The 14,889-nt window shown below is 40.0% G+C and overlaps 1 protein-coding gene across 1 annotated transcript in view; it reads left to right on the forward strand.

Moving 5' to 3' along the window:
• Nucleotides 1–14,889, forward strand: part of JAKMIP2 (janus kinase and microtubule interacting protein 2) — a 166,218-nt gene that overhangs the window by 105,632 nt on the left and 45,697 nt on the right. Inside the window, exons 3-5 of the mRNA XM_027081692.1 lie at nucleotides 8,331–8,828; nucleotides 12,405–12,614; nucleotides 14,465–14,563. Of these exons, the coding sequence (XP_026937493.1) occupies nucleotides 8,331–8,828; nucleotides 12,405–12,614; nucleotides 14,465–14,563 (807 nt within the window). The remainder of the gene's footprint in view (nucleotides 1–8,330; nucleotides 8,829–12,404; nucleotides 12,615–14,464; nucleotides 14,564–14,889) is intronic.

The following is a 14,889-nucleotide window of genomic DNA, read 5'->3' on the forward strand; positions in this document are numbered from 1 at the left end:
CCCTCTGCATCTTCCTTCCCTCATCTGTCATATAGGATAATAGTCATGTTCACTTCCTAAGTGTGTTATTTTTTGAGGAGTTAGTGTCAAACATGTTGTGTTATAATTCAGTCATCTCACTTCATCCTCACTACCATTCTCTGAGGTGGGCATTGTTGTGATCCACATTTTACAGATGAGGAAACCGAGGCTTGGTGAGGTTAAGCAATTCACCCAGAGTCACATGCTAGTCGGTGACAGAGCTGAGTCTTTAACTCCCCTTCTCTCTCCTCCCAAGCCAATGCTCCTTTTTTGAAATATGTTTTTTCCCCAGTTTTATTGAGATATAATTGACATATCACATTGTATTTGTTTTAGGTATACAACATAATGATTTGATATATGTATAAATTGTGAAATGATTACACAATAAATCTAGTCAGTATCAGTCACCTCACATAGTTACAAAGTTTTGTTTTCTTGTGATCAGAACCTCTAAGATATACTCTCCTTGCAACCTTCAAATATTGTTAACAGGATTGTTAACTATAGTTGCCATGCTGTACATTACATCCTCAGAACTTACTTATTGTATAACTGGAAGTTTGTACCTTTTGACCCCCCTCGCTCATTTCTCCCATCTCCTACATCCTGCCTCTGGCCACAACCGCCAGTCCGTTCCCTGTATCTATGAGCTCTAATTTTTTTTTTTTAGATTCCACACAGCATCTGTCTTCCTCTGTCTGACTTATTTCACTTGGCATAATGTTGCAAATGACAGAATTTCCTTCCTTTTTATGGCTGAATAATATTTTGTGTGTGTGTGTGTGTGTGTGTGTGTGTATGTGTGATATATCACATTTTCTTTATCCATTTTACATCAGTGGACACTTAGGTTGTTTCCATGTCTTGCAAAGCCTATGCTTAAAATATGTGAAGGTCTGGAAAATACTGAGAAGTTTAGGCAGAGGAAGAGAGGATGTAAGAACTTTTCTTTACACTATTGTGCAAAATTTCAAATGGAGAAACAAAGTGGGAGAGGGAGTGGGAACATACCCCTATCCTTCTCCCACAGATGCCTGCATTTCCACTGCAGGGAAATGAAACAAAAATACTAGATACAGTCAACTTCTGGTGAGTAGAAATTATCTAAAAGATTTGCCAATCGCTGATAGGAATAACCATGCAGATAGGTAGGTCATTTTGACTGGACTCCAGGCATAAGGGCCAAGAGGATATAACTGTGAAGAGCCTGTGGTGGATAGGAAAGAACACAAGGCGGGGTCTTTTTCTTTAGTTAATTAATTTATTTATTATTTTCTTATTTTTTTGGCCGCGTTGGGTCTTCGTTGCTCTGCACGGGCTTTCTCTAGTTGCGGCGAGTGGGGGCTACTCTGTTGCGGTGCACAGGGTTCTCATTGCAGTGGCTTCTCTTGTTGGGGAGCATGGGCTCTAGGCACATGGGCTTCAGTAGTTGTGGTTCGTGGACTCTAGAACACAGGCTCAGTAGTTGTGGTACACGGGCTTAGTTGCTCCGCAGCATGTGGGATCTTCCCAGACCAGGGCTCAAACCTGTGTCCCATGCATTGGCAGGCGGATTCTTAACCACCTGCGCCACCAGGGAAGCCCAGGGTGAGGTCTTTATGCTGGATGATCTTGTCATTTCTGGCCTGCACTTGTGCATCTATAAAACGAGCAGATTGTAGACAACATAAAAGAGCTAAGGTCCTTGCAAAACGGTCGAGATTGGTTAGGAAAGGAAACTGCTTTAGCTCTTCGGGACCCTTCCCTGACCACCGAGTTAGATGACACTGTTCCCCTAGTTCCATGTACTCTATCACATCGCCCTGTAATACTTTAATCACCGGGCTCTGTACTGTCTGAAGTTATGTTATTCGTTTATTTGCTTGTTTATTGCCTACTGCCCCCACCCCAATGAAATATATGCTTCTATGGGTAAGAGACCATGTCTGCTTAAGGGATCCCCTAAGTAAGGTATCCCCAGAGCTTGCAGTGCTGCCGGGCATGTAGGAGACATGTCCTACTTGTTGAATGAATTTCCATGGTTCTTTTTAAAACATTCCCAACCACCCCAAGGGATAAGTACATTATAGTATTTATTTAGGTGGGCATCCCCAAGCCTGGGTGGAGAAAGTATTTCCACCCAGGTCTGTTTTTCTTAGAGCAGCACTGAGCCATTAAGCCATGGTATTTCCCTGTCTGTCTGCTCCTTGGACACCATGATCCGCTGATCAGGGTGTGTAAGCACACCAGGGATTGCTGTGAGATGTGAAATCCACCCACCCGATTCCCCAGGGTTTGGTCTTCTCCCTCAGAGGCAGCCTGCAGCTAGGGTGAACCCCACAGGCACAGAGGGGATGAAGCAGGAGCAGAGGACAGGGCTCCAAGGGTAGGGGCAGGGGGGCAACAGGCCTGGGATGCAGGCTCTGGGAGGAGTCGGCTCCAGACAGCAGTTGCCACCTTGGACAGCCCTTCAGCCTACAAAGCAGTCCTCACAGAGAGCCTGGGACAAAGGCAGCATGCGATACTATTCTGATTTCACTGAGAAAGAAAATGAGTTCTAACCATGTAACTCATTTGCTCCCAGTGACACAACTAGTAGAGCAGCCAAAATGGGAATTCCCATCTTCTCCAAGGTGGTGATCAAGGTAATGCTGTCTTATTCCACCGCACTCTGTTGCCTCCAGGGCACTCTCAGAAAACCAGCCAACCTTCTCTATCCTCAGGCTAGTACTCTAGAGCTTCCAGGTTCAGGGACCACACTGGGCATTCAGTATTTCTTGCTTTCTGCAAATTTAGTTTTATTTTCAGGAAGCCTAAGTAGCTAAAAGCAAGAAATGGAAAGAGAGAAGCTTTTATTACTTCCCCAGGCTGTATAAAAAATCTCCCTTATGGGTCACGTTCCTGTGGCGGCAGCCTTTCCCTCTTCACATCTCCTGTTGGAGAGTTACTCAGTGCCCATGAAAATCCCTGCCTGCCTACCATGAGTTTAGATCTCCAGCAACATCCGATGCAGATAATCCAAGCTGAACCTTTTGCTAACTTGTCTTGTCTTGATAACCTCTCAATTCTCCTTATCTTCGACAGGCTGTCCAATGTTTAATCCTAGATTTCTAAGGTCACATTAAAGCTCAAACACCACCCTCTTTATCTTGGCAGAACTTACAGTGGCATTTTTCAAAGGCCAGAACAGAATGAAGACAGAAGAAGAAATTATAATGTGAGGCCTGGGAGGGCTAGTCATGAATTTTCTTCCTTCTGTCATAGTGGAAGCTTTCCCCAGCCGGATTAAATTTTCCTAATGATCTTTATTTATTTTATTTTACTTTTTGGAAAACACCTCTGGGGTAAAAGGGATATGGGAAGTGTACCAGTCAAAGCTCTGTTCAGTGCTCACCCCCTGGCCCTGTCCCACCCCACCCCCCAGTCCTTCGTACACATAATCCAGGTATCTTTCCAGTTAAGATTAGATGCCACCAGGGAACTCAAGACATCTTGAGGAAAATGTTATCTTTGAACATCTCTTTCTATTAGGAAAATCGTTGCTATGGTCTTGATAATGTAATAATAGTAACATTCGTCTTACTACCATAATATGGGTATTTAGATTTATGGTTTTGTTGGTATTAGTATATCATTGCATGATATAATGTTAATATATGCTATAATGTTCATCAAAATTAATATCTAGTATCTACCATGTATTAATAAGTATTAACCTCCCATGTGTTCCAGCCTTTCCAAAGGACTTTTGCTACATTATGGAAGTCAGTCCTCGCAACAATCATATGAGAAGGATATCACCAATTCTAGTTTACACGTGAGACTGAGGCTGAGTCAGGGGCCCCAGCTTGCCCAAGGTTTCAGAGCAAACTAGGAGACCTGGGATCTGACCTGACCTGGCTCCTGGCCCACACTGGACTCTGATCAGCCTTCTTTATGTTGTGCTTATGTAGAGCCTGTTCCCCATTTTTCTCATCAGAAATTCAGGTGCAACAAATACTAGCTACATCATAGAGCTGTCTAGGAGGTTAAATGTACTGATAGGTGTAAAGCCTTTAAAAAATCGCCTCATACATAGTAAATTAAACCCTCAATAAATGCTTACTATTTATGTGATCGAGCTGAAATTTTTCTCCGTAAAACATTTCCACTAACAAAATTGATTCTCTCTCCAATTAATAAATAATTTTTTCCATTTCAAAGTATTATCATCTTCACATTTTTTCAGTTACTCAGGGGTAGTTCTTCATCTTTTTGTATACTCATTCTCATGATTTACATTAAGATATTAAGATCTATTTCCTTAGTGGTGCGATCTAAGCTGCAAATAATTTTCAGAAAATGATTTTACTACAGAATTTCTATTGGTTCTTTTTTCCTCCCAGATGTCAGTCACATTCTTTGTATCTCCTTCACAGTGAAACTCTTCTCCCAAGCCTAAAAAAATCATACCTAGAAATCCTGCCAAAAATGACAGTTTCCATGACAACCAAAATAAGCAGACATAAAAAATGCCAAATGTAATTCAATACCTTTGAATTTTCTTTGAGTTCTGTGGATCCCTTTTATGTGATAGACAAAAAGGCCAGTGTTAGTTTTGTCTTCATGCTGGAATATATTTCCCATATACCTGTATTTTCACTTTTTTTTTCTTTTTCATTCATTTCCTCTCCAGTCTACACACAAAAGATTAGTGTTTATAAATAAATTTGAGAGAAATTACAGAATCAGAAAGTGGTACAATCTAATGCACCTGCAGAGAATTTGACAAATAATTTTAGATAAGAGTATCTCCTCTTATATCCAATAATAATATCATTACCTTACATTTTATAGTACTTTACAGTTCAAGCTACTTTCCCATTCACTATCTAATTTAATCCTAAAAATAATTCTTTTACAGGTATTTTTAAAATTGTAATCAAAGATCCTCAGAATAAAGCAACCTTCTTAGAGACAGCAGATGATGAAATCAAAATACAAACCCAGAATTCATTACCCTTTATCCATTTTTACTACAACGTTTTATTGTTTTAGGAAGAGTTGCTAAAATTCCCTTAGTAACTTGTTACCTATCAGCTCTTAATGGTCATGATACTGTTCCAAATGCCTAAGGAGCATAAATACGTCCTGCTGAAATTGAAGATGATCCCGTTTCGTATCACTCAAGCTAAAGTTAACTTCCCCAAGGTCCTAGATGGAAGATAAATTACAGAGTTTCTAAATCAGTGAAAAATAAGGCCTCTTATGTCAAAAAGTGCGTTATCTAAAAGAAGAATCAGCAAACATTTTCTGTGAAGGGCAAAACAGTAAATATTTTAGGCTTTGTGGGCCAGTCTCTGTGAAACTACTCAACTTCATTGTAGCGTGAAAGCAGCCATAGGCAATATGGAAATGGATGGGCCTGGTTGTGTTCCAATAAAACTTTATTAAAAAAGACTGGGGGTGGGGCAGGAAAGATTTGGCCTACGAGCTGTTGTTTGCCCACTCATGGTCTAGAAGATACTTCTTCATTGTAGAAAAATGGAAAGTTAGATTTAGGTTTTCATCACTGAAGAACTGAGAGAAACATCAAACAGAGGACAGGCAAACATTATATGTTAGGGGTTTTTTTGTTTTATACAGGGAAGGGATGGATGAGGGCTGCTCTGGGTAACAGTGCAAGCCTATGTTCGTTCTCTAAATCGTTGACAGGATATATTATTCCTGCCTCTGGTTACGAGGCTAGCCAGGGAAACATATTGGCTTACATTCTTTAATTCCACACGTACTCTTTGTCTTCTTATCATGTGTTATGCTGACAACCAATGGGTAGACAAAGATGAACAAGGCTCACTGGCAGCCTTCTAGGAGTTTCCAGTCTGAGGTGAGGTAGGAGAGGAGGTGGTGAGGACAGACAAGTATGTAAAAAAAAATACAGCATAAAGAAAAATGTGGAAGAGACCAGTAAGGAGGTATTAGCAAACTGCACTGAGAAGACAAGTGCAGGAGAAATAAGCTTGGTCCTGGGTGATTGGGGTGTCATGATCAGAGAGGGTAACATTTAGTTGGGTCATGAGGAATGAAAGGATCCCAAAAGGAGCTGAGGGAAGGGCAGGTCAGGAAGAAGAATCTCAGGTAGGCACACAGGTACAGCGATGTAGGGCATGTGCAGAAAATAGGATAATCCCCCGTGCCTGGAGAGGTAGAGTGAGGAGTGGAAATGGGAGCTGGAAGTCCAACCAAGTCTTCTGAGAGCTGAAAGATGCAGCTGAAGTGTTGGGATTTTATTCCCCGACAGAAAGGAGTCCTGGCACATAAATCAGATCATAACAGGACTTTATTAAGAGAATGTCAGCAGCAGTGTGAAGAAAGCTCGGTTCATTAAATGAACCTCCAAGAACTCTGGAGCAATGCTGTCCAAAAGAAATATAATATGTGCCACAAACGCAAGCCACATATGTGATTTTAAAATTTCTTATAACCACAATTTTAAAAAGTAAAACTAAACAGAATTAATTTTAATAATATACTTTATTTTACCTAATTTATCCAAAGTATTATAGTTTCAACATGTAATCAATGTAAAAATTATTAATGAGATATTAATGTTTACCTCATACTGAGTCTTCAAAATCGGGTATGTATTTTACACTTAGGGCAGGGCTCAATTCAGATTTTCAATATTGCAAGTGCTCAGTGTGGCTAGTGGCCACCGCATGGGACAGCACAGCTCTAGAACATATGAACTAAAGGGCATCCGGGAGGGGACTTGAGCCTAGGCTGGAGGCAAGACCCAAGGACAGTCATTTGGGGATGCCTGGCTGCATATTTTGCCAAGTCTCCTTGTGCCCTGAGTTCTTTTAGAATAACCTACATGGGAATAATTGCTGTGCCTTTAAAATAAAATGTTCATAAAATGCCATGTGGACTTAGAAAATCCTGTTCTAGCTAAAGGTAGGTAAACTGTTAAGGTAAGTGAAATCTCAGACACTTTACATTATAATAACAATGGTTTCAATAAGGAATTTGGATCTTAACATTTTTCAGCTGGAAGGGCTCTTAATTATTTTATGAAACGTTCTAATTTTACAAATGACAGAGACTCAGTATCACTCACCTAGATATTACTCCTGGGGCTGCCCAGTTCTTCCCTTTTTCCAGGTTACTGTGTGGGTGTATGTGTGTGTGTGGTGTACGTGCAAACAACAGAGACAGAGGAACAAAGGCAGGCAGCAGAGATGAGGAGGGGGAAGGAGAACAGTACAAGAGCCTGGTGAGTCTTTTTTAAGCTACAGATGCTGGGACCCTACCCTGATCTACTGAATCAGAGATGGACTCACAGACAAATTAAGGTAGTGCCATTGCTAATCTATGAAGAGACCTATATTATCATTAGAAATAGTACAAAACACAGGAGAATTTTTTAAACCAGAATACCTGACAGATGAAAATTTGAAAAGGAATACTTTATTAAATTCCTTGGAGTGTTGGCTTAGGTGGGAGAGAGAGGGAGATAAAAGCACGGGGTAGTGAAGGATGCAGACACCCATGTAGCAGAAATAACAACAGCCACTGAACGCCTTTAGCACAGGGCCCTGCACTGCAGGGTTTTGGGCTGGTGTGTGTGTACCTGTAATAATTTTGGGGGTGGAACCAAGTTGCCATAGTAAGAAAGGTAAGGTTGAGGACATATCAACTGTCTTCATTTCTCACCTCCCCCTTAGCAGCAATTAGCTTCTCTTCCAAAAAAAGGGGCGGAAGAATATTTTATACTATCACTTTAGGCACCAATTTATTAGCCTGATCATAATATTGAACTATGGACCAACCTGGGTGTCCCGGTACACCCGCATTTATCAGTTTGGACCTTGTTAGGGATGTGTAGTCTCGAAAGCTCTCCAGGTGATCTGTTTTGAACTCCTCACCAGGGTGAAGACTATTATAGTACCGCTTCCTAATTTTAATGTGTACACCAGTCACCTGGGGATTTGTTACACTGCAGGCTCTGATTCGTAGGTCTGGGATGGAGCCCCTGCATTTCTGACAGGCCCCTGGGTGATGGCTGTGCTGCTTGTCTGCAGACCACACAGAACAGTAAGGCCCCAGAACATCAACTATTTTTCTGAACAAAGTCATGTAAGCACCCTCGGGTATTTCCTCCTTTCCCACTGCATTCCCAGCATTAAAAGGCCTGTGGTTCCCCTCGCTCCTTCCACAGGGGGCTGGAACTTGAAAAGAGACGAGGCATTAAGAGATCTCAGGGGCCTGAGCTGCCAGTCCTGCCTAGGAGCACACCTGTTTGATGAGGCTCACCTCTTTTCATCCTTTCACCTCTCTGCCTTCAGGTATCTAAACTCGAAAGAGAGAAAACTCAAGAAGCCAAGAGGATCCGTGAGCTGGAGCAGCGCAAGCACACGGTCCTGGTGACCGAACTGAAAACCAAGCTCCACGAGGAGAAGATGAAGGAGCTGCAGGCCGTGCGGGAGAATCTCATCAAGCAGCACGAGCAGGAAATGGCCCGGACAGTGAAGGTGCGGGACGGGGAGATCCAGAGGCTCAAGTCGGCGCTGTGTGCGCTCCGGGACGGCAGCAGCGACAAAGTAAGGACAGCGCTCACCATCGAGGCCCGCGAGGAGGCCCGGAAACTGTTTGATGCAGAGCGCCTTAAGCTCTTACAGGAAATTGCGGACCTGAAAACGGCCAAGAAGCAGGTGGATGAGGCGCTAAGCAATATGATCCAAGCGGATAAAATCAAGGCTGGGGACCTCAGGAGTGAGCATCAGTCCCACCAAGAAGCCATCTCCAAGATCAAGTGGGAGTCGGAGCGGGATATTCGGAGGCTGGTTAGTAACCCAGGGCAGAACCATTCTCTTTCCAGGCTTCAGAGTGCTTTGGGGTTTGCTTTTTCATGAAAGGTGTCTTTTTCATGAAAGGTGTCTTTCATGAGAGGATTGTAAACAGTACCCTCCTTCTGTCTAGTGCTATGGCCAAGATGCAAGATAGGTCAATAGATAAGTAGATGCGCCCAGGCCAAAATTGGCATTGTAAAAGGCAGAAGATTTTGGAGTCACCTTTCTCATGGAAACTGGATTCTTCCAGCCCCACACGTATGGAGAGTATGGGTTTAATGACTCCTGTTTTCTTGGATGTCCATGGAAATATTCTGAATTATGAACTCTTCCAAAATCAGCATGTTTTGTAGGCTTTCCATTTATAAAATGTTCTGGGGTTTTTACCGGGGAAAGGGAAGTTTCTTTGGCTTTCAAGGTGTCTGAAAATGGCAGCCACTGGGAACATCCTCTGGGATTCACCTGTCTTCTCTCCAGGAACCGTGTCTGAAAGCAAGAAATAGAGCTATAAAACCCCTAGTCATTTTACAAAGAGATCTTCTTTCCCAGAATAAACAGGGGCCACTCAAAATAGGGGCCATTATAATTCTTAAATTGGATGTCATTCCTAAATAGCTTATTTGCTATTACAAATTTCCAAGACTTCCTTCAACCCCTACTGAGTTGAGTCTTTCCTTTTAATATGTATGACCAAAAGCCACGTCAGTCTCTCACTATGCTTAAAAGCAAAACAAATAGAATTATTGTGTGAAAGCTATAATGTTGCAGATTGGCCTTCTCTTAGAAGTATTTATATGCATCTGTATTCAGAATGTTTAGCATTAGTTATATCTTGGTTATATATTAACTATCACCTGTTCGAGTGTACTTTATGCTTCTCTAAAAATATTTTCTTAGGAAAAACTACACCTTCCTTCTTGTGTGTGCCAGGTCTAAGCATTTATATTCTAAGAATTCCAATTATGTGTCTTAGACAGTATCTCTAGGATTTCAATTTTATGTAAAAAATGGTTATCGTAGAACATTTTAGAAAACTAAACATGTGATTTTCTTTGTACTGCAATACAGTGTGACTGTAAAATGTTGCCTTTGCTACACTTCCCAAATTCTTTATCTGCAATTCATACTATCGCATTGGTTGACAATAAAGACCAAACACAGTGCAGAAATATTGGTCTCTGCCCTGCCTTTGGTTTTTAAGACAACAATGGCTGATGAAGAAAGAATCAAGACTGTGAACTCTGGAGTCAGCAGGTAGGTAAGGAAGCTTACATTAAATATTTTTGCTTGTCGATGCTTTTAATGTAAAATCTTAAATGAAAAGGAAGCTTTACTTTAAATATTTTTTTACATTATATTTACATTAAATATTTTTGCTTGTCGATGCTTTTAATGTAAAATCTACACATATATCTACCTGTTGGTTTGCAATTTCTTCCATGATTTCCTTTCACCAGCACATTGCAGAAGCAGACATGAAATCCCTCTTAATAACAATGTAAAATCTAATCTGTCTGAAGATTGGTTCAAAAATTGGGTACAAACAGAAACACAGGGGAAACTTTTTCATTAATACAGATGCACTTCATTTTTTCCTTCTAATCCTGTTCTTACTGCAACACCCAGTTTTATTTTTGGAACTGAAAAGGAGAGAAATGGGAGCTATTCTGTGTAGAAAATTTTCCAAGGGAATTCTGGTATGTACCCATCTAATTAGAAATTTGGAAGATTTTCAGTATTCTGAAACCAGAGTCCATATTTATAACCAGCATGCAATAGAGACTGCTTGACACTAGGTACTGGATAGTCTACAGAAAACCACTTTGGGAAAATGCTGGAAGGATAACCTTGGCATAAGTATAGCATAGAGCCAAATAGAATGGGCTCTAGGGTCATAAGACTGTATATTAAATCAGTCTTCATCATTTATTAGCCATATGACCATGAACAAGTTCTTAACCCTTTGGGTCCTCAGTCGTCACCTGTGAAATGGTGATAACAGAACCTATATAATAGGATTGTTATAAAATTAGACAAGGTATGTAAGGCCCTGAATGCCTTGAATGTAGAAAAAGATCAATAAATTTCAGTTATAATGATGAGGCTGATTATATGGGTGTAATGGGGTGATTTCCCAGCCAGTTCAGTTATGTAGGGTACTTAAGAACCAAGTAAGAGCATGCAGATCTGGAGCTACGGTAAACTGGAAATAAACCATAGATGACAGATCTAACAAAGGAACGTGCTACTTAGATAAGAGTAACACTGGACTCAAGTTTCCTGCAAGGAGATAAAATGAAGACAATGCTTTTACTCCCAAATTAACAGGACAGCGTTTGATTACTTGCCAAGTTATCAGATGATGTCACAGCACCATGGCCTCCCAAAAATGATCTAAAATTTTATCCTGTGACTTGGAGGCAGTAGCTCACAGAGAGTTACATGTGGGAAGATGTGATTGTATAATACAGTTTCTGTTCCAAATATATATAAATATGTATTTTGGTCTTAGGAACACAGCAAAGAAAGATTTATACCAAGTGATCTGTTATATATAAGGAGACATTTTTATAAAGAGGAGAACAGTATACTATTGTTTGCATTAAATGTGTCTATTCTATTTCCGTTTTTAAGATTCTCATGGAATATAATGAAATGAGAAGAAAGGTTTTACCTAATGGCTATGCTTTCTTCAGAGATTGTTTAAAGATGTTAACTTCACTAGCCCTCACCCAGGGATGGCAAAAAGTTTTCAGTCCAGTGGAACTCTGATCAACTGGTATCAAATGCCTTTGGCCTTTAGTTGAGAAGTATTTCTGAGGCCATGCCCAGGCTTAACAAAAATGAGTGTTGGGATCAATAAATATATCCCACAGATATAGGTGGGAAAATAGTAACTAATATTACCAGGTATTTTCTATTCCAGTTCTTGTCCCAACCATGATTTTCTGACTATAATAGTAAAATGGTTGCCAAGAACTGGCTGCTCTGAAGAATGGATAGGAATGGAAAGAACCATACAACATGAACCATGGAAGGACAAATTCACCACTTGAATACAAACATATTGGCCTTAGGAAATGATGAGGCTACTGGAAATACTGTAGCTTCTTCAGTTACAAATGACCTGTTCATAGCTGTTACTGCTATTTAAACTGAACTCAAAAGTCATTCCCCCAAACAGGAGGTAACATCACACATTGTCCTGGGAAACATTGTAGTAGAATATTTAGCATCTGTCCTTATTAACACTAATGCCCTGTTTTAAAGTTAACTTTTGCTTTCCATATCCAACCAAACCAGACTGTTTCAAACAATATATTGAATCACAGCACCTACATAGGATATACTAGAGAGAAAAAATTACCCTCCTTGACACCTAATTAGTCTAGGATGGCCGTTCATTACATATTCCTGCCTTGTCTGACTCCTGAATTCAGTATACTTGTCATATTCATGATTTTTTTCCCTATATCAATCAGCAGAACAAAAGTTAAGCTCATACCATTGTAAAAATGCATTTCTTTGCCACATTGTTAAATAAAATGTCATGGGTGTCATTTAATTCAGATGGATGAAATCAAAGCCAAGGACAGGATCATCTTTTCCCTGGAAAAGGAACTGGAGACCCAAACAGGCTATGTACAGAAACTCCAACTGCAGAAGGAGGCTTTGGATGAACAGCTCTTTCTGGTCAAGGAGGCTGAATGTAACATGAGCAGTCCAAAACGAGAAATTCCGGGAAGGGCAGGAGATGGCTCTGAACACTGCAGCAGTCCTGTAAGTCTATTCAAGTTGAAGTTAAAAACTCAGGAGTCATCTTTTATTTAGCGCCTAAGTTTTACTTTTCACGTAAGCTCTTTTCCTGTTTACTACAGAGCAATCAATTCCACCTCCTACTATAAAACAAGCAAGTATCTTGGGAGCAGAGTTTTCTAAACTCATAGACAACAAAGTGGTCTGTACTGCATTAGCTGATCACAAGAGAACTACATATCTTTTAAAATCCTTTATAGAATTTTTCTAGCCGTGATACCTGTCCAAACATCAGCATATTATAAGAATCATAAATTAGATGAAAATACTTTGCCTCTTGCCAAGACTGGTCATTTTCCCTTGTGTGAACAATTGAGTTGAAAATTGGTAAAAATGGTTATCATGTACAGGGGTCAAAATGTATAACTGTGTAAAAGACTAAACCATTTATAATCGTCACCTGAAAGCTTCAAGTCTGATTGTTTGACACTTATTTTCCTGGAGTTTCCTCATTTTATATGAGAAATTATTTTCAGAAGTTTAGTGATAGAAATCAGCTTGTATATAGTTTACTTTCATATCTTATACCTTGCGAATTATTTAGCGCTAAAAAAGATGACAATGCATTTTTTAGGAACAGAGGTAGGTTCCAAAGTAGTACTTAGAACTGACTTATAAATAAATTATGAATATATGTGTATATATATATATATATATATATATATATATATACACATATATCCCAGTAGGTGGCGGAAAGAATACTGAACTAGGATTCAGCAGATATAAGTTTTAGTTCTGTCACTGACACTTAGCTGCAGTGTAGTAAAATTGTCAAGAGAATGAGCTCTAGAGTCATACCCTTTAGTTTAAATCCTGGATCTGCTGTTTGCTGTGTGACCTTAGGCAGATCCTTTGACTGCTCAGAGTTTCCTCATCTGTAAAATAGAGGCAATAGTGGTACTCCACAGAGCTGGTCTAAGGTTTAGAAGAAAAGATATGTAAATATAGAACATAGTGTCTGGCACACAGCATCCAATACATATTAGTATAGACCTTGAACAACTTACGACCTCCCTGAATCTTACCGGTTCTGCTGAATCCTTTAGGATATTGTGAATCAAGGAATAGAGTGTGTGTGAAACTGCTTTGCCAACAGTACAGCACTATCAAAATGTAAGATGATAATGGAATTGCAAGTATATATGTCCTATGGACTCTAGAGCACAGACTTAATCTATGACTGCTGCGTGTAAAGTGATTCCATGACTATTATGCCAGTGGGGAAGCCAGCTGATCTGGGAAGAATCTACCAGCGAAGTTTATCCTATAATCTACTGTCTTCTATACATGAAAGTAATGCACCAGCCTTCTGAGTCTGACCTTTTTCTCCGGGGTATGCAGGAATTTGCAAATCCCATCCCTATATCCTGCTCTATCCTCTCTTTGGCTAAGAGTAATAGCAGGACATCTGTCTAGGCTTTGGGAAGCAATGTGCAGCCATGACACAAGGGATGAACCTCATGTAACCATGAACCTCATGTAATCACAGCGTGACCTTGGTCTCACAGCTCACAGATCTCATAAACTGATCCAACCATCTACCACTTCCTTTGCCAGGAGCCAGGGCTCCAGGGAGTATCTGCCACATGGAATTCATTTACAACTTCAAACAGGCTTGATCTTAAACCCAAGCAGAGAATATTGGGGATTGGAATAGGGTAAATATTTACTCTTCTCTGAATAAGAGAACATTTTACTCTCAACTCATGAGCCAAATGAAAGGAACCAAGCCTATTACTTTTATGAGCAGTATTCTAAAATTTTGTGAAAAGTATTATTGAAGAAATAATAATTTTAATTTTCATGTGTAGGATTTACGAAGAAATCAAAAGAGAATAGCTGAGTTGAACGCCACTATAAGAAAATTAGAAGACAGGAATACCTTGCTTGGAGATGAACGAAATGAATTGGTGAGTTCTAAGCAAATTTTTTTTATTTTATTATTTTTTACACATTTTGTTATAGTAGTATATACGATGTTATAGAAGTATAGCACAGTAAAGAAAAGTGCACAAATAATAAAGGTATGGCTCAGTAAATATGCCCCAGTGAAGCATATTATGGGCGAAGCACCCATATAACCACTACCCAGATGAATAAGTGGAAGATTACCAGCATCTCAGGACTTCCCCTTTGTGTGACCTCTTTCAATCACCATCCTTCTAAAGTTAACCACTATACTGAATTCTCTCACTATAGATGTCTATTGCCATTTTTAAAACGTGTTGTAGGGAAT

The sequence above is a fragment of the Aethalodelphis obliquidens genome, unplaced genomic scaffold (assembly GCF_003676395.1).
Source record: "Aethalodelphis obliquidens isolate GAN/ISIS:26980383/991018 unplaced genomic scaffold, ASM367639v1 scaffold45, whole genome shotgun sequence".
Lineage (NCBI taxonomy): Eukaryota > Metazoa > Chordata > Mammalia > Artiodactyla > Delphinidae > Aethalodelphis > Aethalodelphis obliquidens.